Below are 23,202 nucleotides of genomic sequence, written 5' to 3' on the forward strand. Positions count from 1 at the left end.
AAACTAAAATTGATAGACCCAAAAATTACAACATCAATCTGGAAACAAAAAGGTAATATAAACTTTTTCTTCCATAAGAGCAACATGTTAAATCAGACCACACTAATCACATAAACAATTTACAAACTGTAACTCAGTGGATCAAGAAACGACAAATCATTTAAAATAAAAAAATTGGATCCCAATTCGCTTTTAAACCCAAACAACGATTACATCAATTATTTAGCCTAATTGTAAAATAATATTACCAACTTGAGTACGAAAATGGACATGTCAAAAAAGGAAACATACCCTCAAAATTATCTCAAAATTTAATAAAGACACATCTGAATAAATCATATTACTAAAGTATGTTACACTTAAAAAATTATATTATAACATCCTTCTATCATAAATAAATTATACCAATAAAGTTCCTGTAACAATTTTAAATCTCAAAACTGATGAAAAGGTACTAAATAATCTGACAACGACAACAATTTCGTCAACGAAGGTGACCACAGCGACACTAAACTAAATAATATTTTCCTGTCTGCAAATAACACAACATAGACATATGGAATAAACTACAAATAACCCCGACGAAAAAAAAATTGAATAACTGATCACAACATTTTTGTCAAAGAACTGATGCAACACAGTATAAGCAACCTCCTTCGTATAGGAATAAGATCACCAAAAAAACACATCAATACACCAACATCCAAGTTCGTTCACAGCCAAGAGACACAGACACATGTTTAATCCTTCCCAATTCAAAAAATGTAATACTCAGATTTACACATACAAGTTCTAATTTAAATTTCAAATACCCACTAACCTCGTAGTGTCGCGGTGGTGCCCAAGTTGGTTCAAGGACGGACCAGATGCGTTTTCAAGGCTCCTATGATGAGCACCTGCAACAGACCAAACGGCTTCGCAGCGAACATCGGACGATAATCTAGACGTGGTGGTTTCGTCGCCCGCCGGAGTTGACTTTCCCTTGACGGCGGAGACTGGCGGAGACGGTAACAAAGGATTTTATTTGGCCCTGGATGCGGATAAGGAAGGTTGGGAGAGATGGTCCACCTTCAGTCAATTTGGGGAATGGTAATTTAGGTTAATGTGGTAAATTAGGATTAAACCATAGTTAAATTAGATGTGGCTTTATTTACTAGATGGGCTTCATGCCCAGCCCAACTCAAGTTGGCAGATTTTGGCAGATAAAAAGTTGGTAATGTAGCACTACTGTAACTCAAAATAGCAGTTAGAAGATCAAAGTAGAGTCGAAACTGCGCCAAGGCATAGAAAGCCACGGGTATGGAAGTGGCAGCATAGAAAGGAAACAAGAACGTCTTGTACTTGTGATTGATAATGAAGAAATGGCCGCAACAAAAGGAAACAAACATGGCTATGATGGACACAAACAGAGAACTCAACCCTAGAAGCAGTTTCGTCGGCAATCCTCTGCGAAAATCCCTTGCTTCTTTTCGAGAAGTCAGGATGGCCAGGAACATTATCAGTCCGGTGACGGAGAAACAAAGTCCAATAAGGGACGAAACTGTGAATGCCTCGAATGCCGGTTGTCTTTCTAGCAAAGGCTTACCTTCGTCGCTTGTCCCTCCGGGGACAGCGCTTGCTGTGGCAAAGGAAACACCGGCTACTAGCCCTGCTACAACAGAGCAGGATTCCGATGTTTCCCTTAGCCACTCACTACCTTCTTTGACGAGATCTTTGTGCTCTGTCTTGAAGATTTCTCTTGCTTTTTTTGAATTCTTGTTGGTTCTATAATTGAAGTGTTGTGGCACAATGTTCTTGATATACTGCAAAATCTATGGATAGATGGTAGAATATTGTGTGAAATTCTATTAAGACAACGTTGATACATCATACATCTCAGTTCACTTGAGTGAAGATTAATGTCCAGATACACATTCATATCGATTCATTGAAAACCGAAAATAAATAATTGGAAGAAAAAAATTTTTTTTATCAAACAATTTTATATTAATAATATTTAGTTATATACAAATTAAAAAATAGTTATTTTTAATTAGTCGTTATGATTTTCGAATGATGCTTTAGAAAGTACATGAAACTCAGCTTCACCACTGGATTTACTCACACAATGTTATTTTTTGCTAGACCAAACCATCAAATTCTGTCCTAGATACACACAATAGCCTAAGGTAGATCTTCGGTCGTCCAAATCAGAGGCTCAATAATCAACATCTGAAAAGGAAAAAAAATTCTTAATTTCAGGTATGAGTCAACATTTTAGGTATCACCTTCTTAATTTTTTTTTCTTCTTCTATAGTTAATCGTCGTCACTTTTAATTCTAGATACAATCACAAAGTAACAAAAACACAAATTACATCAATTTTCTGAAACTTCTCTAATAAAATTAGACTTTACCATAATAATTATATCATCGTGTTTCAGGTGGGAAGAATGAATTAAAGTAACATTCTTCTTTAACCCCTTTTGGGAGGATAGATGGCTACCGGCTGGAGTATTGAAAGATATGTTTCCTAGGCTTTTCTCGGTCTCAACTCTTCATGAATCTGTGATAGCAGACTGTGGCTTTTGGGATGGGCTAGTGTAGATTTGGAGTTTCCAGTGGAGGAGAGAGTTGTTCCAGTGGGAGTTGGACTTAGTACACCAGTTTCATGAGATCTTACAGTCATTCAAGCTTACAAAAGGGAGGGAAGATAGTGTGATATGAAAATTTGATAAAACAGGTGACTACTCAACAAAATCCTTTGTGCGAGTGATGCAGGAGGAAGTCCTACCGGAGGAGGTTACCAGCTATAGCTTCACTAGTGCTGTTTGGAAAGGATTTGTCCCCCCGAGGGTTGAACTCCTTTCTTGGTTTGCGTTAGTCGGAAGGGTCAACACAAAGGATCGACTGTGCAGATTACGGGTTATTGACCAGCAGGACAATAGGTGTCTTCTCTGTGGTAAGCCTGTGGAAACCGCGTATCATCTGTTTCTTAGTTGTGAGATTACATGGCAGGTGTGGTGTGCTTGGCTAATGGCCTTTCAACAAAGGTGGAGCTTTCCGGATACTTTGAAGGAACATTTTGAGAGTTGGACGAGCTTTACAGGAAGAAAGGTAGATAGGAAGAAATGGTTCACTGGATTCTTTGCTGTTATCTGGACAATTTGGCTAGAAAGGAATGACAGGCTCTTCCGAAATAAGAGTTCAAGAGTAGGGGACATTATTAACAGATCGTTTACGTTCTACGAAGAATGGAGTGGTGCTGAACCCTTTGGGTGTTGATGGCCGGGTCACAGTGTCTAGAAGTTGTATGTTATCTTGTTTTATTCTTACTATAGCTTTGCTATCTGCTCCACTCTGCTGTGTTGAGCTCCCTTTTGATTCAAAAAAAAAAAAAAAATCCTTTTGGTTCGCTTTCCTTTTTTTTTTTTTTAAATCTTTAATTGTTAGTATTAAAAGAAATAAAAAGGAACGCCAATGTAGTAACGGCGCTAATACTATTGAAGGAAAGAATTATTCACCGGTGTTGTTATAGCCAAGCTATTGTTAAGAAGCATAAGGGTAACTTAAGAATAAATCTCTACGTCGAAACAAAATATTTAATCAAATCTAACCAAGTTGTTATAACCGCTTTTTAAATAGAGCCTTCTCTTCTGTTTCCTTTTCCTTCTCCTTTTACTCCTCATTCTCTTTTTCCTTCTTCTTCTTTCCTATTCATGCACATAGGTTCTTCTTCTTCTCTCATTCTTCTTTCGTTATCGTCATCACCAACAACACCAATATTTTACTAATATCTTTATTAGTTCTAATTGTCTCTAGTGCCATCATTAAATAATTTTGGTTCATTTTTTAGTTTATTTCGGTTCATTTTTGTATTAATTGAGGTTCACTTGATGTGACTGATAAGTATTAACCAAATTTTTTATTTTTTAAGTAATTTTGGTTCATTCCTTAGTATAATTGAAGTTCAAAAATAAAATTGATGTGTGTTATGTTGATGATTGAGTCTTTTTGACTACTTGTTCAAAATTGAATTAATTTCAGTTCATTTATGTATTAATTGAGGTCCACTTGATGCTATTGATAAGTATTGACTAAATTTTTTAACAAAGAAGAATGAAATTATTCATTATCACTTTATTCAATTGCATTAGATTCCATTTCATTCTATTCAATTAGTCAGTTTTGAACAAGCAGTCAAAAAGACTCAATCATCAACAAAAACACATCGAATTTTTTTTTAGATCCAAATGAACCTCAAATAAACTAAGAAATGAACCGAAATTACTCGAGGAATAAAAAATTCGGTCAATACTTAACAACGGCATCAAGTAAACTTCAATTAACACACAAATGAACTGAAATTAGTTCAATTTTGAACAAGTAATAAAAAAGACTCAATCATCAACAAAAACACATCCAATCTATTTCTGGATCTAAATGAACCTCAATTAAACTAAGAAATGAACCGAAATTACTTTTAAGGAATAAAAAATTTAGTCAATACTTATCAGCAGTATCAGGTGAACTTCAATTAACACACAAATGAACTGAAATTAGTTTAGTTTTGAACAAGCAATCAAAAAGACTCAATCATCAACAGAAATACATCAAATTCATTTCTGAATCCATATGAATCTCAATTAAAGTAAGGAGAAAAAGAAAAAAAAATGCAGCAACAATAGCAGCAATAAAAGAACAACGATTAAGAGAAAATACGTGAAGAAGAAATAAGAAGGCAATGAAAAAAGAGGTGGAATGCGAAGAAGAATGAGAAATAACACAAAGAAGAAGAAAGATATGTTTGTATTCCTGAAGCGCGTATATACATACTGGTGTAACGAAAGTGACTTTTTTTGAGTTTAGACCAACTTAATTAGATTTAGTTGTCAAAAAGATTTAGATGTATAGCTGATCTTTTTTATCCCTTTGTTTTTTTTTTTTTTTATTATGGTTTATATTCTTAAGAGATATAAATATTTATATGCGTCTTGTTATTGACTTAATTTTTTAAAATGAGTAATTTTATGATATAATATTAAAAGAAATCTATAATTTGAAGGTTTAGACGTTAATTTTTGTGATTCTCAACCAAAAAAATTAAGACAAAAGGCTAATAATAAAAAGAACGTCTATACAAAAAAAAATATATATATAAATTTAGAAAGAGATTTTTTTTGTGAGAAAATATATTATAAATATAATTTTTTATGTATTTTTTTTATTAATTTAAATTTTTTAAATAAATAATTTTATAATATGATATCAAAACTCTATAACTTAAAAGTTTAGAATTCAATTCTTAGTTAATAAAAAAAATATAAAACAAATAAAAAAAACACATATACAAAAAATTCATAACCCCATAAATGCCATTAAAAAAAAAAAAGGAAAGAGTAGCACATAGGTACGGGTTCTGTTTTAACTTTTAAATACCGAATATACATACAATAAATATGTAAGAACTAAGAAGAATGGTCGCTGTGAAATGAAGAAGGTAGCCAGCTATGGTATGATTAGTATTATGAAGCAAGAAGTCAGGGAAGTTGAGAAGATATAATAGTTTTGAGAATATCAAAGCAACGTGGAATCTGGACGACGACAAATAAACAAAGAGGAAAGAAAGTTGCTGCATAAAGCGGAATCAAGAAGGAGCGACCATGGTGACTAAGGAGAGAGTATTGGCCGGAGCTGAAGGAAATAATCATTGCTACAACTGAGAGGAAGAGGAAAATTAAACCCAGAAGAAGTTTCAGTGGCAAGGATCTCCGAAAATCGTCGGCTTGTTTTAGAGAATTGTAAAGAGAAAGGAACGTTATGATTGAAGATACGGAGAAGCAAAGCCCAACAAGAGAAGCAACGGCCAGTGTATCGGACTCGAGTTTTCCTACTTCCAGTCCTTTGTTGTCGCTACCGTTACCGCCGCCGCCGCTGGTGCTGCTGGTGGAAGCAAAGGCAACACTGGCAATGATACCAGCCACAGCACTACAAGCTACTGATGTCTCCTTCAGCTCTGTGATACTATTCTCAATAAGATCTCTGTGTGATTCGATGAAGATTTGCTTTGCTGTTTTCCTATGGTGATTGATTCTCAAGTAGTTCTCCTCAGGCATTATGCCCCTAATATACTGCAACCACAAGCACGCAAAATTATTATTAGAGTAATGTTAGGAAATTGTTATTTTTTAATTATTTCATTTTTCTTAAATTTTGGATTTTAAATTTTAAACTTAACTGTTGTTCTTCATCCAAAGTTTATATTCTTGCATGCCCGATGTTGGTTTGTTACGTGGTTACTAGTATAGAAGTTCGTTACAAAATTTATCAGTTTATATATGTGCTCTGTCACTGTATATCAGTTTGAACATTATTATTGATTTCAAATGGTACAACATCCAAGAACCGACATGCTTCGGTGCTTGTTCTACAAGGAAAAGGGGAGTTGTTAATATCGGATAATTTGAAGTTTAGTATTTAAAATTTAAGAGTAACTAAGGTTGAATATTTAATATTTAGAATTTAAATTTAAAATAAAAATAATTTAAAAAATGATTTATATTAAATTAAAAGAAGTTTTCTGTAATTATTTTTTTTATTGAAATTTTAGAAAGCCAAAGAGAGTGCACGTATTTGTGGAGTGTACATATCAGAATGAGTGTAATTTGGTCAAACTTCAATAAAATTAAAATAAGTGTAATTTTTTTTTAAATTAAAAGTTTCCGTACCTCATGCCATTTCGTATCCCACATCATTTGCAAGGTCGAGTTACCTATGGTCCAAGATTGCTCTTCTAAAGCAGCTGCTGCCAAGTAATAAATATTTATGTAACTAATAATTATTAAATCATTTCTTTTGTCCACAATAGTACGCAGATACCTTTGGGCGGGTTCTGTCGTTGAGTAAAAGCATCATTTATTTCGTAGAAGTCACCTTTCCAATCATCAGAGGGTTTACCGCCAGCTCCAGTTCCAGTGAATGCCTCAGAAGCGTTTTTCATGAGTGTCTTCAACAGTTGATTACTCCATTGGTGATTCTTCTTTGTCTTTCTTACCTTATTTAACACTTAACAACCATATGCAATAATTATTTGAACCAATATATCTTAATAATAATAATAATAATCATTTCAATGTAATCAAAGTGTTCTATAATCACCATCAATATCTCCAACCACCCAAGCCTAGCTACGCCAATGACGAAGAAATCAAGAAAACGGGTAGGAATAACAGCTCTTCCTTTTGGTAAGAATAATACATACAATGTGAAGTTTAAATATTTTAAAGTGAAAAAGTTGATAAAGTAAAAAATTACTCATAATTGATTTTGTAATTTTTATGAAAGGTGTCTTTTGCTATCTTAATTTAGGAGTAATTAATCTCATTTTACTACTTTACTAACTTCTTCACGCAATAGTCTTTTTTACACTTATAATAAAGTTTTTATATCTTTGGTTATGAAAGCTCACACACTTGTATCAACACTTTAAGTTGAAAGGTCTAAATAAATAATTCTAAGTGACCAATATTTTCCCCAACACTTAACCATCAAAACAAAAGTGAGAGATCTCTTATTATTAGATGTAAATCTCACACCATTAAAAACACTATTCATAATCAATTGATGGTTACAAAATACCAAAATTGCTGGCCCTCTAACATTCCTCTTCTTGTTTTTGTCTTACTTTTGAATCAACATTAGTCATTTTTCATTTTACTCTAATCCCTTGAGAGTTATATCCGTAACATTCATTTTGCTATGCTTATATGTAAGTGTTGATGGTGTGCTTAAAGAGTTAACAAGCAATAATATATACCTTGTCCAGAAACACCAAAAGAATACACGTCTGCAGTTTTGATAGATTGGCAAATCACAGCACAGTTTGGTGGAAAGAATCCATCATATTTTTCTGAGGGGTTTTCTTCATCGACCTTGTCATCACTTCCCCAATTAAGAAAAAATTTGCCTGCACATAAACACAAGCATGTGTTTGCATTGCAATATAATTCTCTGATCTCTAAATGTTTTTCGCCGTGTTAATTAATTAGGATGTATTATATACAAAAATGCAGTCACATCTGATCTCACCGGTGAAGCATATTTCATATATTGATGAATTGGTTCAAGTACACACCAGAGAGAAAGAGAAGGGATAGAATGAAAATGTATTCACATACCAACAACAGAAATTAGTGATTTTGAGGATTTGTATAATGTGGTGTAAATTCTCTGGAAGCAATTCTTTGGGTTCAGTTTTGTTCATCCTTTCCAAATACTTTTTCATTTTACTTCCGGCATCCAATGGTTCTACAAGTACACCTTTAAAAAAATGAAAAAAAGAGAATTAGTAGATGAAATCAATCATTTTAAAAAAATAAATAATATTTAATTTGAACTTCATTTGAAAAGAGTAAATAAATAAATATATACTGTAAACAAAAATAAAAAATAAAAATATTATGAAGAAAAAAAAAATTATTAAGAGCTGAATGTGAACACCTAAATATTTGCAATTCTATAAGTGATCACTTAGTATGTTCATATTGCACAAAAGTTAAATAATTAGAACATTAATAAATCATAGCATGTAATAACGAATGTAGGTCTCGTAATGTTTTAAATAGAGGAATACTACACATTTAAACTTTTTTATAAACCAAGTATAAACAAATTAAACAATAAAACTTAAAATAATATTAGTGATCATTAATTTTTGCTATGTTTGACTAATTTAACAAATAAACTTGGATATATAATATTATTCTTTCAAATATTCAGAACAAATTAAACTGAATCTTTTGGTTTCAAATATAAAAGCATATAATAACGTACAGTGGTAGAGGATTAACTTCCACCATGAAAATTTGATTCCACTTGGGAAGGCCAATGGCCTAGTAGCAAGGACTTTGAGAGGGGTGAGCCCTTTGTTGTTGCTGAGGGTAGCAAGTTCACCAAAATAATGCAGTATTATCACCGCTAAATCTGTTCCACCATAAGAATATATATGAACAAAATTATGTTACGTATACATTAAAATCAGTCATCAAAATCCGCCATTAGTATAAAATACATATTAGAATACAAATACACATTGAAAATAAATTAAACCACACATGTATTTATACATAAATACATTGGTGGCTGATTTTAGTGACTAATTTTAGTGTACAAATAACATTTTCTATAAAGGAAATTAGTAATGTAAATATTTACTATAATAATTAAGCAATGAATTGAAGGTGGCTTACCAAAATACTCCCTCCTAATAGCACAGTGGAGAATGGTATCTCCGTCATGGTCGCGGACAAGCTCCGGCAAAGTGATGGGGAGGCTTTGATGGGTGTGATGGAGGTAAGCGAAGGCTTCCTTGTAACAATTAAGAGCAGCAAGAAATAATGGTGTCTCCCCTTTCTTGTTCTTCAATGTCCTCAATTCTATCCTCTCTCTGCTATGATGCACTTGCAGAGTTTCGCAAACCCCCTTGACGCCGCCACATGGAGAGGCGTGTCGCCGTGCTCATTCCCTTTCTCCAGAGCACCCGTCATATGCGCCACGATTTCATGCACAAGATCTTTAACAACTTCTTCTTCGTCCAAATCCACGGCCACGTGCAACGCCGTGTCCTCAGAACTGTTAACCGTTATGGTGTGTGCCTTTGGCTTTGACTCGTACATCTTCCTTACTTCATGCCAATTGCCTTCTAATGTGTAATGCGCTAGCTTTTTACTCAATTCATCTTCTATCTCATCTTCTTCGGATATTTCTTTGCTTATTATGAATTTGTTTGGTGATGAAGTCATCATAGGGGACGACATTTTTTGCCAAATATTGCAAATTCTAAGCCTTTCGGACTTATGTATATTATTTGTATGGTGGGTACTCCCATGAAGATATTATAATTGTCTTTATGTGATGATTTTTCTTTTTGACCCTTAGATGATGGATTGTAGGGTTAGATTTTGATATGTTATAAAAGTGTTGTTTTTATTTGAAGTGTGGCCAAATCAATAAATCACACTTTTATACAAAGTATCTTCATAAAAAGATGTTTTTTGCATCTTCATTTGAGTAGTTTGTATTCCTCGAATCTAATGCTTTTAGCTTTATTTAGATCACAAGGGAAGAATAATATATTATTATAACTTTTGAGGGAAGCTCCTTCATGTCATCAACACTCTCATCAATACTCAAATGAGAATATCTTTATATAAAAGATGATTAGCTAATAATTATTAACTAATTTAACATATTTAATTAAACTCATTAACATTATATAAATCAAAATTTTAGGTAACACCTTAATTTGTTTTCTTCTTCTACATATAGTTAATATATAGCCATCACTTTTTAACTCTAAGATAAAATAACAAAGTATAAATTATAAAACAAAAACACAAATTGCATCAATTTTCTGAAACTTCAATTCTTTAATTAAAATTAGACTTACCATACTTGATAATTATATCATCGTGTTTCAGGTGGGAAGAATGAATTAAAGCAACACTCTTCTTTACCCCCCTCGCCCCTCTTTTTTTTTTTTTGTTTGCTTTTCTTTCTTTTTTAATCTTTATTTGTTAGACTCAAAAGAAATAAAAAGGAATGGCAGTGTAGTACGGGCCATAATACTATTGAAGGAAAGAATTATTCACCCGTGTTGTTATAGCCAAGTTATTGTTAGGGAGCACAAGCGTATCTTTTTATTGTAAAATTTGTTTCTAATCTTAGTTCTTACTTTTTTTTATTATTATGATCCATATTGTTGAGAGATATAAGTATTTGTGTGCATCTTTCTATTAATTTAAATTTTTAGGAGTAATTTTATGATATAATATTAAAAATTTTATGATCTAAAAATTTAAAATTTAATTTTTGTAACTCCCAAAAAAAATTTAGGCATAAGACCAATAATAAAAAGAAAGTCTATAAAAAATATATAAACCCTAAAAAAAGATTTTTTAATATTTGTGTGAAGAAACATGTTAGAGATATAGTCATTAATGTTAGAGATATAGTCATTAATTATATGCTTCTTTTTAGATGAAAACTCAGGTGCAGTCAACTTTATATGAAGTTGATAGTTGAAAGTTGTTAAATAATTTGATTGATTTAATTAAATTTTTATCAAACGGCTCTTAATTATCAATTTCAGGTGAAATTGACTGCACTTGAGTTTTCATCATCTTTTTATTATTTTAAATTTTTGAGATAAATAATTTTATGATATGGTAACAGAGTTTCTATGGTCTAAAGATCTAGAATTTGATCTTTAATGACTCCAAATAAAAATTAGTATAAAAAAAACATACATAAAAAGTTGACGCAAACGCCTTCTCTTATTAATTTAAATTTTCGAGAGAAGTGATTTATAATAATATATATTTTTTGTGAAATTTATGTAACTTTCTTTTTGCATTTTAACTATGTAATTAATTATTTTTGTTTGGATATTTTATATTTTTTAATTATTTTTGCTAATGTCACTATGCAAATTAATAGTCATTGTAAAAGTTTTTATTCTGACGATATTATATATAAGAAAAAGTTTAGAGAGCAGCAATTTTATTGAATTTTGGTTTATATTATATTAGTCAAAATTTTCACGCAAACATTTATGTGATACACAAGAATGAATATATTTTGAAAACACACATAAATTACAAAATTACAAACACAAACCACAAAAAACAAATCCATTACACAGAAAAACACATTACTCTTGGTTTGATGAAAACATAATTAAATCTATCGGCCGTAGTAAAAAAAACTCGTACATGAATGAAACATACACCACATGATTTGTGAGATAAACAATCAACCCACATCCCCAAAAGGAAAACTGAAAAATTTTTAAAAAAATCAGCAAATCAAAATATAATTTAGGATACATATATAATAGAAAGGAGCTAAAAACTTTCAATTTTGTCACTTGTATGTGGCACCTTACTCAAAATAGCAGATAGAAGATCAAAGTAGAGTGGAAACTGCGCCAAGGCATAGAAAGCCACGGGTATGGAAGTGGCGGCATAGAAAGGAAACAAGAACGTCTTGTACTTGTGATTGATAATGAAGAAATGGCCGCAACAAAAGGAAACAAACATGGCTATGATGGACACAAACAGAGAACTCAACCCTAGAAGCAGTTTCGTCGGCAATCCTCTGCGAAAATCCCTTGCTTCTTTTCGAGAAGTCAGGATGGCCAGGAACATTATCAGTCCGGTGACGGAGAAACAAAGTCCAATAAGGGACGAAACTGCGAATGCCTCGAATGCCGGTTGCCTTTCTAACAAAGGCTTACCTTCGTCGCTTGTGCCTCCGGGGACAGCGCTTGCTGTGGCAAAGGAAACACCGGCTACTAGTCCTGCTACAACAGAGCAGGACTCCGATGTTTCCCTTAGCCACTCACTACCTTCTTTGACGAGATCCTTGTGCTCTGTCTTGAAGATTTCTCCTGCTGTTTTTGAATTCTTGTTGGTTCTGTAATTGAAGTGTTGCGGCACAATGCTCTTGATATACTGCAAAATCCATGCATGCATAGTAGAATATATATAATTGCATGTGTGAAATTAATTTAAGACAAGGTTGATACATCTAAGTTTAATTGAGTGAAGACTAAGGTCAACATAATTATATCAGTTTGTTAGGCAATTAGTATAGTTAACATAGGTGGATAGTCAGGTGCAGTCGACTTTACGTGAAGTTGATAGTTGAGAGTTGTTAGATGAAAATTTAGTCAAATCAGTCAAACCATCTAACGACTCTCAACTATCAACTTCACGTGAAGTCGACTCAGTCAAACCATCTAACGACTCTCAGCTATCAATTTCACGTGAAGTCGACTGACCCATATTGGTTAAGTAAATAGTAATTAGGCAGTTAGCATTACAGGTTATTTTTGCAGTTAGTGGCACACTTATTAATTTGTATTAGAAAATTTTTTAAAGTGAAGAAATTAGTAAACAGATAAAGTGAGAGAATAATCATAAAAAATTCAATGGGTGATTAACTCCCTTATTTTATTAAATTTTTTATTTTAAAAAATTTAAATTCTTGTATATAATGATATCAATTCATTGAAAACAGAAAACAAATAATTGGAAGGAAAAAAATATGCTTATATTAAGTTATTAACTATAGTGGCTATGAAATTTTAAAGACATTTTTTAAAATATTGCTAAAATTAGAATAAATTTTTTTTATTGTTAGACAATTTTTTTAAATTCAAAAAATAAAATTAATATATAAAAAATATGGCTCTAATTTTAACAATAATTTTTAAATATTGCTAAAGTTGCATAATCATCGTAACTCCTATAATAATCACTATAGATTTTAGCTACGTATAAATTAAAAATATTTATTTTTAAATTTTTAATAACTAAATTTTAGATTCATTTACTACTCATACTAATAATATTATTCTTACACTGATGTATTAATTAAATGACAAATTATTAATGAATGCTTATAACAAAATCATTTTACCTTATGGGATATAAATTAATTAGAGAAAATAAATCTTTTTATTTTACTCTGAGACTACTTGATAATTACTCATTCTTTAATCTGCTTAAAATATGTAAGCGGATATAGAAATAACAATATATATAACATGCATTATTATAGAAATACCTCAAACCACTTGATATCCCACATCATTTGCAGAGCAGAGCCAGGTATCTGCCATGGCTTCTCATCACCGAGGGCATAAGCTGCCAAATGCAACATGGTGTTCTCATCATCATCTGCAGCCAGAACCAAGTTGTTCCAAACTTCTGGTTTTGATTTCATTCTCAGTGTCTCAACAACAAAGGGTTGCCTGTTCATCACTGCCACCAGCAAAACATTTTCCTTCTTTGTGTTAGTGTTGTGGATTGCACTTGGTATTTTCGATAGAATCTTGATAACCATTTCAACTATGCCGTTTTTCGCCGCCACTAGAAATGCTGTCTCTTTCGGGTCAATGGCATCCTTTGCCTCCTCATTTTGATTAGGAGTTGGCTTTCTGCTATCTGTTGTCGGCGATGGCAACGGCATTGATGTTTGGATTTTTTCTTCTTTTTCTTTTTCAAGATTTTCGAATCTACTGCTGCTTTCACCTGTGGCCACTATAAATTAAATGAAAAACAAATATTATGGAAGCTAAGGAAGAAAGGGATTGGATTATGTACTTAGGGGTGTATATGGTCCGATTTCAGAAGGAAAAATTTTAGGGTATGATGGCCCGGATTTAAAGTGGTTCGAGACTGACTCGAAAAAAAAAATGAAACCAAAAAGAAGAATGAAACTGGAACCGGATCATAATTGACCCGGCACGGTGAGAATTATAATTAACAATGAAGAATGAACTAGGGTACAAATTCATAGTTTCATACAGTCATTAGCCTCACGCAGTCATGCCTCATAAGTCCTCTTTCACGCACCCTGCCACTGTGTCGCAGTCAATCCTTTCTGTGCCTCTCACCAACCGTCGCACTCTTTCTCTCTCAGCTCTCTCTCTGTCTCTCACTAGCCACCATAACAGCGCCCATCACCGCTCCCCAGCCTCGAAGTCACGACGGTGGTGCATTGCTTTTTATCTCTCGGTGACGATGTCCCTTGACGACGACAATGACTGCAAACGGCGACGGAACTTCTCTTACCATCAAGACTTGAACGACGATGACGACTGCTTCTATCGCTGGTCTTCTTCTTCTCTTCTCTGGCCCTTGTCCAATCTCAGATAAATAATTAATGTTTTAAATTTTTTATTAGAGATTTTGATTATTGAAATTTATCATTAGGAATTTGATTATTGAAATTTCTTATTAGAAATTTTGAATATTGTTCTAATTAAGTGTTTAATATTTTTCTTTTTTTTAGTATTTAATTATTGTTCTAATGAGGTATTTATTGTTTTAATAAGAATTTTGATTATTATTCTGACTCTTAATTATTGAAACTTCTGATTAGAGACAATTTTGTTCTTTCTGTTTAAATGTTTCGTCTTAATTATTGCTTAATTTTTGATGTGTTGCTAATTATTGCTGAATTTGTTCTTAATGTTGTTTGTTTAGGATACAAATAATAGGAGGAAGACTGGAGGAGATAATTGTATTTCTTCACCAATTATTGAAGAGAATAAAATAATAAAAATTGAAGCTGAAAATCTTGCTGCTCCTGCTCCTGTTCCTACTCCTGTTATTAATGCTTTCACAACTCCACAACTCCTGATTAATTGTTCTTGATGGCTTTTAAGTGAATTTTATGATGTGAATTGTAAAATAATGGTTGGAGATTTGGAGATTTTCACATGCTAAAGGTTCAATTTTTATCTGTTTTTTACTCAATTTAAAAGTGTGTAGGTTTTATCGGGTATAAAATCGAATTATGATCTAAAAAATAAGTTTAGTATATATTTTGGACCAAATTTAAATTAGAACAAATTCGATGTGACCTGACTCATGTACATATATCTAAAATACATTCTTCTCTTAATACTTTGATAAAAAAATATATATAAATTAAAGAATTAATTTAAATAAAAACTCATATATAATCCTCTTCATATAAATAATAGTTAAAAATAATTAGATGATAATTTAATTAAATATAAATTATTTAATAATTTTTAGCTGTAAACTTTATTAAAAAATAACTACAAGTGAGTCTCTACCACAACGTATATGATTTGAGTATGTAGATATATACGTTATTAAATGAAATCGTTTCTTTAATTTGTCCGATACTACCTTGATTGAATTGATGAAAAGCTTCAAAGACGCCTGTGTCAAACTCCCAACCACTAATAAGATCAGGTTGACCACCCCTTCCGGTGAATGCTTCATATGGCTTTTCCATCAGTTTGTCCAGCAGTTGACGACTCCACTGGTGCTTCTTCTTTATCTTTTTTACATCCTTCAACGCTTTTCAAAATTAATATACCATCCAAAAAATATATAAATCAGTAATGTTAATTAATCATAGTAATAAAATAATTTATATAATTAAGAATGGAAAGGCGTACATACCCACTCCCGAGAGGCCAAGAGTGTGCACATACATTGACCTGATGAATTGTTGAAGGGTAGAATAATTTGGTGGCAGAAATCCAACCTCATGTTTTTCTGAATTTTTCTTTTGTGGATTTTCTGCGTCATGCTTTTCTTTTTCCTTTTCTTCTTTCCAGCTTCCTGTCCAACCGGAAACACGTTTTGCAATAATTTACTATTGCAAATTAAAATAAACTTTTTTTTTATTTTTTTAAAGCCCCTCTAATTTCCTTTTTTCTTAGAAAACTTTAAATTGTTTATCGTTGTTCATGCCATTAATAATTTAACTGATTCTATATTAAATATTTGCATGTCAAGCTAAATTACTAATGAGTAATGCTAGGGAGACAAAAAAAACAGCTTGAACTTGCCTTATTTAGCATTCATTAATTGTCGCAACAATTAATGAATGCTAAATAAGACAAGTTATGGCTGTTTTTTACTGATTTTCTTTGGTTACCAAATATTTCGGATTACTAATATGATATATATCACATGCTGATATGCATGGTAAACTCAACCGATTTTTTTTTTTTTTTTGGTTTAAAATTAAAGACGGTAATAGAAAAAAAATAGAGGAACCGAAATCTATCATAGATAAAGACTAAGAAACTGAGTAAATTATAAACATGGTACCGAAAGCATTATTAAAATGTTTGAGAAATAGTTATGAAAGATGAAAATGACAAAACAAAAATCTAAAAAATAACATTATTTTTTACAAAATAAAAAAATTTATTTTTTATAAGTAGAAAATGATTTATATATTTGATTAAATTTTAGAAATATTTGGATAATTATTTAAAAAATATATAAAAAATTTATGAGAAAATTTGATTTTTATTTTATTTTTTTCAATATTTGTTTTAAAATTTTCAGCTATTTATTTAGAAATAAAATAACCAAATAAAAAATCAATGGAGATAAAATTATCACATCTTAAGAGTGAAAAGTATCATATTTATATGCATGCAAAATACTGTTTAGAAATCCAATTTCTAGAGCCGTATTTTGAGAATATGTATCTCATATTTGATTAATTTGTTAAATTAATACTTTTTTTTTGTCATTTTTATCTTTTAAAATTATTTTTATCAATATCAATGTTTGAACTTTTAGAGACATTTTTGGTAGTTTATTCAAAAACTTTTAAAAGTTGAACAATTTTTTTAAATTTAAGTTTAGTAACAAATTAAGAAAGAGGAGAAAATTAAGCGGGATAATATGAGAATCCATACCCACAAGTAGAGATTTTAAGTTGAACAATGCTTGACATAGTGTTGCATAATTCTCAGGGAACTCCAACTTTTCAGATGGAGGCTTCTTCATCTTTCTCAAAATCTTATCCATTGTAGTTTCAACATCTAGTGGTTCGACAAGTATACCTTTGGAAGGAGAGGAAATTAAATTAAAGAATAATAAGTTGAATTCAATTTTTAGATTTATTTTAAATTAGATATGGGGGAACTTGTTTCTTGGAAAATTTAGTTACGATGATGTTTCTAAAAAAACTTACACAAAGAGTTAAATCACAATAATGAAGCTAAACATACATGTACTATATTCGAACTAGAGTAAAGTTTAATTCTCTTTATAGATTAAATTTTTGCAGTGGTCTCAGATTTATTATTTTTATTAATTTAATCTCTCTCATATTTTAATTGTACTATATTAGTTTCTAAAATTAAATTTCGGATACCATAATAATCTCTAAATTATTTTTTGACATTGACTCAACAAGAAAATACTAAATTATCACTGTATTCTCAAAATCTATGTAAAAAAAATCCAAAATTACTATAGTGTTCAGAATTCAATCTCAAATTTTTTTTTATAGTAGTAATTAAAATTTAAGAGACAAAATTAATAAAAATCGTGAATTCGAGAGACTATTATAAAAAGGAAAAGTATAGTGATATATACATTTTAATTCAATAGTATAACTTACAGTGATAAAGAGTTAGCTTCCACAATGAAAGTTTGCTTGCGCTTCTGAATGCAGAGGGCCTGGTGGCAAGGGCTTTGAGAGGAGTGATTCCATTTTTGTTGGTGTGTGTGATGAGGAAATCATAACAATGCACTATTATCACTGCCAAATCTAGATTTACACATAAACCATTGGACATATTTATTGACCATTTCAAATATTAGTAAGTAGTCTTATTGACCGCTAAGTAACTGAGGCAAAAATAGCATTACTATATTTTTATAAATATATAAAAATAAATTGAAATTAAAGAGTGCCCTATCATTCACACAGGTAGTACTTTTCAGAATAATAATAAATATACTCGTATTATATTACCATATTTAATTTGAACTCAATTCGCACTTAATAAGGTGTTACACTATTATTAGATTAGTTGTGATCGATAGAAACTCAGGTGCAGTCAACTTCACATAAATTGATAATTCAGAGTTGTTAGACGAAAATTTAGTTAAATTATTCAAATTATTTAACAGTTCTCAACTATCAATTTCATGTGAAATTCACATGAAATTCACTGCAACTTGAATTTTTGTTACTAGATATGGAGAGAACAAATGGAATAAAAGGAAATAAGAATGAATATGTGGCTTACCAAAATATTCCCTACGAATAGCACAATGAAGAATACTATCACCATCTTGGCGTATAAGATCATTCAAAATAACAGAATGTTTTGTGGCATCATAAAGGTACGCAAAAGCATGTTTGTTCCAATTGAGAGCAGCAAGAAACAAAGGTGTCTCCCCTTTCTTGTTCTTCAAACTTATCAAATACACCCTATTCTCCTCCCCTACGATGCACATGCACAGTTTCACGAACCCTCTAGAAGCCGCCACGTGTAACGGCGTGTCCCCATGCTGGTTCCTCACCTCAAGAGCCTTCTTCCTTCCTCCTTCTTCATCAACTTCATGCTTCGTGATTGCTTCCATCAGCTTCTTAACCACTTCCTCTTCGTTGAGTTCGATGGCCACGTGCAGCGCCGTCTCCCCGGAGTCGCTTATCGCCACGGTACGCGACTCCGGGTATGAGTTGTAGATCTCTACGACGGTTTCCCATTTGCCTTCTACTGTGCTCTCGGCTAGCTTCTCATTCGCTTCTTGTGGCGACATCTTGTTGGATGATATGTCGCCATAACCGCCTCCTGATGATGACATGTTTCTCTCAAGACTTCGGAATGTTTGATGTATGTGTGATGGGGATATATGTTGTCTTAATCATCAGTTGCATGTATTTTTATACCCAGAGATCCAAGATTTGATATCTATATCTATTAACTCTAAAAATGAGTTTAATATTGATCGATTTAGTGGGGGTTAGAATCTTATTAGGTCGAGAAATAATTAATAAGGGTTATTTAAGACTTTACATATTAATTATCCACACCTTTAATTTTTACTGGTTAATAGCTTAGCTTCATCATGAAGTTCCATTGTGAATATCACTTTATCCGAATGACAAGGAAGAATAAAAAGGGATGTGAAAAAGAAAAATGATATACGTTGAAGGCTGTTCATTCTTTGGGTTGGATTAATTTGAAATTGAAGTGAATAATAAAACGCTACCTTGCTTGTTTCAATTCACTGCCGTATATTCCCGCTATAATGTATATATCCTTCGTTATCTTCTTGCTTTTCTGGAACTCTTAATCACTTAATTGAAGCTATCATTAGCTTTTTCTTCCTTTTTTTTTTCACTGAATGTAAGTGTACTACACACAAAAAGAACAAAAAATATTTTTTTTTATTTTAAAATATTAAAAATCTGTAATTAAAATTTTTAAATATCAACAACTTAATGCATTATTTGAATACGAGAAATGTTAGAGGATCATTAAATTTTATTATTTTTAGTTATTAATTAATTATTAATAACAAAAAATAATAAATTCTGATCACCTCCTAATATTTTTTATTTTCTAATTAACAACAACACATCATTGATAAAAAAAAAGAAATTTAAATGCACATATTTTTATTCGTAATAGCCAAGCTAATTGTATATCATCGTGTTTCAGGTGGGTTTGCTAGATGTAATTAAAGTTGCTTTTAAGAAGGCGAGCAACAGAGAATTAAAGAAATACTCTTGGTAAGTATTTTCTTTAAAATGAAGTTAGGTGACCAAGTATAATTTTTGGAAAAGTAGACGAGAACAATGTATACAGTGAACAACCTTAACGATTAAAAAAAAAAAAGATAAATTTAAAATTAAAAATCAGATTCTTAATTAATTAAATAATTATTATCAGATTTTAAAATTTAAAAACATTAAGATTAACACGTAAATCACTACGTACGGTTACATATTCATATATTATACATTTTGCACCCCACCCCCTCAACCGCGCCAGTTTCTCTTGCGACCGTTATCATCGTTACTGCAAAAGTTTTGACACCACTACTCTCCTCATCGTTGCAGCAAATTCTCTTCCAATTTGGATAGTGATGCCATTTTGCACCCTTATTGGCGTCGATCTCTTCCACCTGCGATCCGCCGACTATTTCTCATTGGATGGCGCTATATCGCGATGGAAATTCACGGTGTCGCGGCAGTACTCATATTTTCTCGACAAGACCACGCCGCACGTGCTCTGCCGCTGAATTGGTTCGTTGATCATCGCTTGTATCTACGTTCTGCGCGTATACTTGATCCAAAACTACTACATCGTCTCCTACGACCTCGGAATCTACATGCTCAACCTCTTCATCGGCTTCCTTTCCGCTCAAGTTGATCCCGAAATTCAGGAACACTACGACGATGCCACTCCCCCACCAGGGACTCCGATGAGTTATGTCCCTTCGTTCGCCGTCTCTCTTAGTTCAAGTTCTGGTATTTAATCATGGTTAGTTCAAGATGGTCATTTTAGTAGTTATATATACGGATGGTTATTTTAATTCTGATGTGGATGGCAATTTGATTGGATTGAGTTTAGTTATATACAATTAAAATATGCTAGATGTTCAATTCACTAGATATGCAGATGATTATTTTTATTCTTAAGTGAATGATTATTTTCACTAGGAGTGAGCGACGCCGGTGACGGTGCGTGGCAAGCCAAGCAGCGACGGCGAGGAGGAGCCCGGCGGTGCTATTCGTTTCCGGTCTGGAGGAGAGCAACACCGATGAGGGTCATTGTTGACGAACTAGCGACAGTGAGGAGGATCCCGGCGGCGACGATGGGGGCTGGTTGAAGACCAAGCAACAGCAGAGAATTTGGGGAAAAAATTGGTGCTTTGGTAAATTATGGTATAATAAATGGTTAAAATTTTTGAATTATTGAATGAGAATTTTTTGTTGGGTAATTTGGGTGGAGTGTTTTTCTTTTTAACTTTATTGGGCCAAATTTTCAGCCCATTGTTCACGTTGTTCAAATTTTTCATTGTCTACCTAGTGGAGCCGATTATTTTTTTTACCAAATCTAACTAAATTACATACACATGTTTTTTTTTCTTTTTCTTCTTTCTTCTTCCTCTTTTATTATTGTCGTCGTCGTCATCATTATTTTTTTTTTCTTTTTCTCCGGTACGTATATGTTCAGTAAAATTATGGAGCATAAAAATTTTGATGTACAACACAGAAATAATTGTGCACAATACAATTTTTTAAAAGAAGACTCACCCAACCAACAAAATATATAAGTTCATGGTTAGAAAAGTAAGAGAGAGTAATAAAAAAATGATTTATATCTATTCACACGGTGTAAAATGATACAATATAAAAAAGTATTTATAAAAAGGTATTTATAGGTGATAAGAAAATTTAAATAATAAAAACATAATATCCTATAATAAATATTTAAATATGCTAAATAATTCTAATAAAAATTAATTGATTCTAATATATTCTAACATTTAAAAAAACAAAATATATATGTTATTACTTGTCCGATTCAATCGTTAATGAGTTTGTATATTTGGAAATAATATTTTTTTAAATAAAATCTTATTAAAATTGTCTAGTTTATCCTTTAAAATTATGTTCTCATCCCAGAACTTATGAACTAAAATGAATTGAGAGGAATTTAATACACAAAATTAGCGTTTTTACCCGTAATAACATTATGGGAATATAAATTTTTTAAAATTATGTTAATTTTGTCTTGATATTATATATATTATGACACAAAAAATTTATAAAATCAAATAATTTTTATTGAAAGATCGTAAAGAACAAAAGCTCCAGTCGTAGATAAAAAAATTAAATAATAAATTTTTAGTTATTATTTTTATGTGAAAGAGTATAATTTTTTATTAATAATTAATTTTAACATTAATTATCTAAAATTTAAAAGAATTTAATGTATATACTTTTATATTTGATTAGGTGTTAAGTCTATTGCACAAATAAAAATAATTAATTTTTATGCTTATTATTTAAAAATAATATTTTTTATTTGTATCTATATAAAAATATAATTAGATATTAGTATAAAAAAGTTATATTGATAATTACAAAATTACGCAAAATTACATTTTTTAAATAATTGAATCTTGATTCTAATTGTTGATCACAACATTAGTATTCTCTCTAAATTATATGAAATAAATATTTGAATAAAGTGAAAAAAAATATAAATTAAAAAGATAAGCGATAAAGATTTTGAAATTAATAAAAGATAAAAAAGCAGGTATATAATAATATTTTTATGTGAATATTATTGCAAAAATTATTTTTTAATAATATTTAATTATAAATTTAATGTATAAATTAAATTCTTTAATTTTTAATTTTAGAAAAAAAATTATTTTAATTGTAATGAAAGAATATTTCGTGATACATGTTGATTTGTTAAATTAGTAATATAAAATATAAATTATAAGTGATATATAGAATGAGAATGGTAGAGAAAAATAGAGAAGGAAAGAGAGGTAGATAAGATGATATAGGAATGGAGTTTATTAATTTTGAAAAAAAATATTTTTTTCTAATTTTAATGAAAGTGTTGTGTGATACATTTTAGTTGTTAAATTAGTAATATAATATAATATAGTTATATTTTAATTTAATTTAATTTTAATTGTAATTAGAGAATGTTATATTGCATATTTTATTTATCAAATTTGTAATGAGAGTAAGAAGAGAAGACTCTTTAATTTTAAAAAAAAAATATTTGATTTTAATTACAATAAAAATGTGACATGTGATATATTTTAATTATAAAATTAATAATAAATAATACATTTTGTTTTTAAATTGTTGTTTTGTGTGT

General features: G+C 30.9%; 3 protein-coding genes across 4 annotated transcripts; 1 reads left to right on the forward strand and 2 right to left on the reverse strand.

The window, feature by feature from the left end:
* The first annotated feature begins 2,753 nt into the window (after positions 1 to 2,753).
* LOC140180470 (uncharacterized) lies at positions 2,754 to 3,263 on the forward strand. Its single transcript, XM_072221652.1, has one exon. The coding sequence runs from the start codon at positions 2,754 to 2,756 to the stop codon at positions 3,261 to 3,263; it is 510 nt and encodes a 169-aa protein (XP_072077753.1).
* A 1,922-nt stretch (positions 3,264 to 5,185) lies between these two features.
* Positions 5,186 to 9,801, reverse strand: LOC140181089 (uncharacterized). Its single transcript, XM_072223819.1, has 6 exons — positions 9,227 to 9,801; positions 8,811 to 8,960; positions 7,795 to 8,297; positions 6,858 to 7,043; positions 6,707 to 6,780; positions 5,186 to 6,109 (listed from the first exon to the last, which is right to left on the reverse strand). The coding sequence occupies exons 4-6, from the start codon at positions 6,976 to 6,978 to the stop codon at positions 5,519 to 5,521; spliced, it is 786 nt and encodes a 261-aa protein (XP_072079920.1). The 5' UTR covers positions 6,979 to 7,043; positions 7,795 to 8,297; positions 8,811 to 8,960; positions 9,227 to 9,801; the 3' UTR covers positions 5,186 to 5,518.
* Positions 9,802 to 11,734: 1,933 nt separating this feature from the next.
* On the reverse strand, positions 11,735 to 19,256 carry LOC112767293 (uncharacterized). Of its 2 annotated transcripts, none has more exons than XM_072222271.1 (7): positions 18,589 to 19,256; positions 17,955 to 18,104; positions 17,245 to 17,391; positions 15,986 to 16,147; positions 15,707 to 15,880; positions 13,608 to 14,074; positions 11,735 to 12,490 (listed from the first exon to the last, which is right to left on the reverse strand). In XM_072222271.1, exons 1-7 carry the CDS (start codon positions 19,148 to 19,150, stop codon positions 11,882 to 11,884), a joined length of 2,271 nt encoding a protein of 756 aa, XP_072078372.1. In that variant the 5' UTR covers positions 19,151 to 19,256; the 3' UTR covers positions 11,735 to 11,881. The 2 variants fall into 2 exon arrangements, with proteins under 2 accessions (XP_072078372.1, XP_072078371.1); XM_072222270.1 differs by having other exon boundaries at positions 13,608 to 14,083.
* Positions 19,257 to 23,202: the final 3,946 nt, after the last annotated feature.

The sequence above is a fragment of the Arachis hypogaea genome, chromosome 17 (assembly GCF_003086295.3).
Source record: "Arachis hypogaea cultivar Tifrunner chromosome 17, arahy.Tifrunner.gnm2.J5K5, whole genome shotgun sequence".
Taxonomy (NCBI): domain Eukaryota; kingdom Viridiplantae; phylum Streptophyta; class Magnoliopsida; order Fabales; family Fabaceae; genus Arachis; species Arachis hypogaea.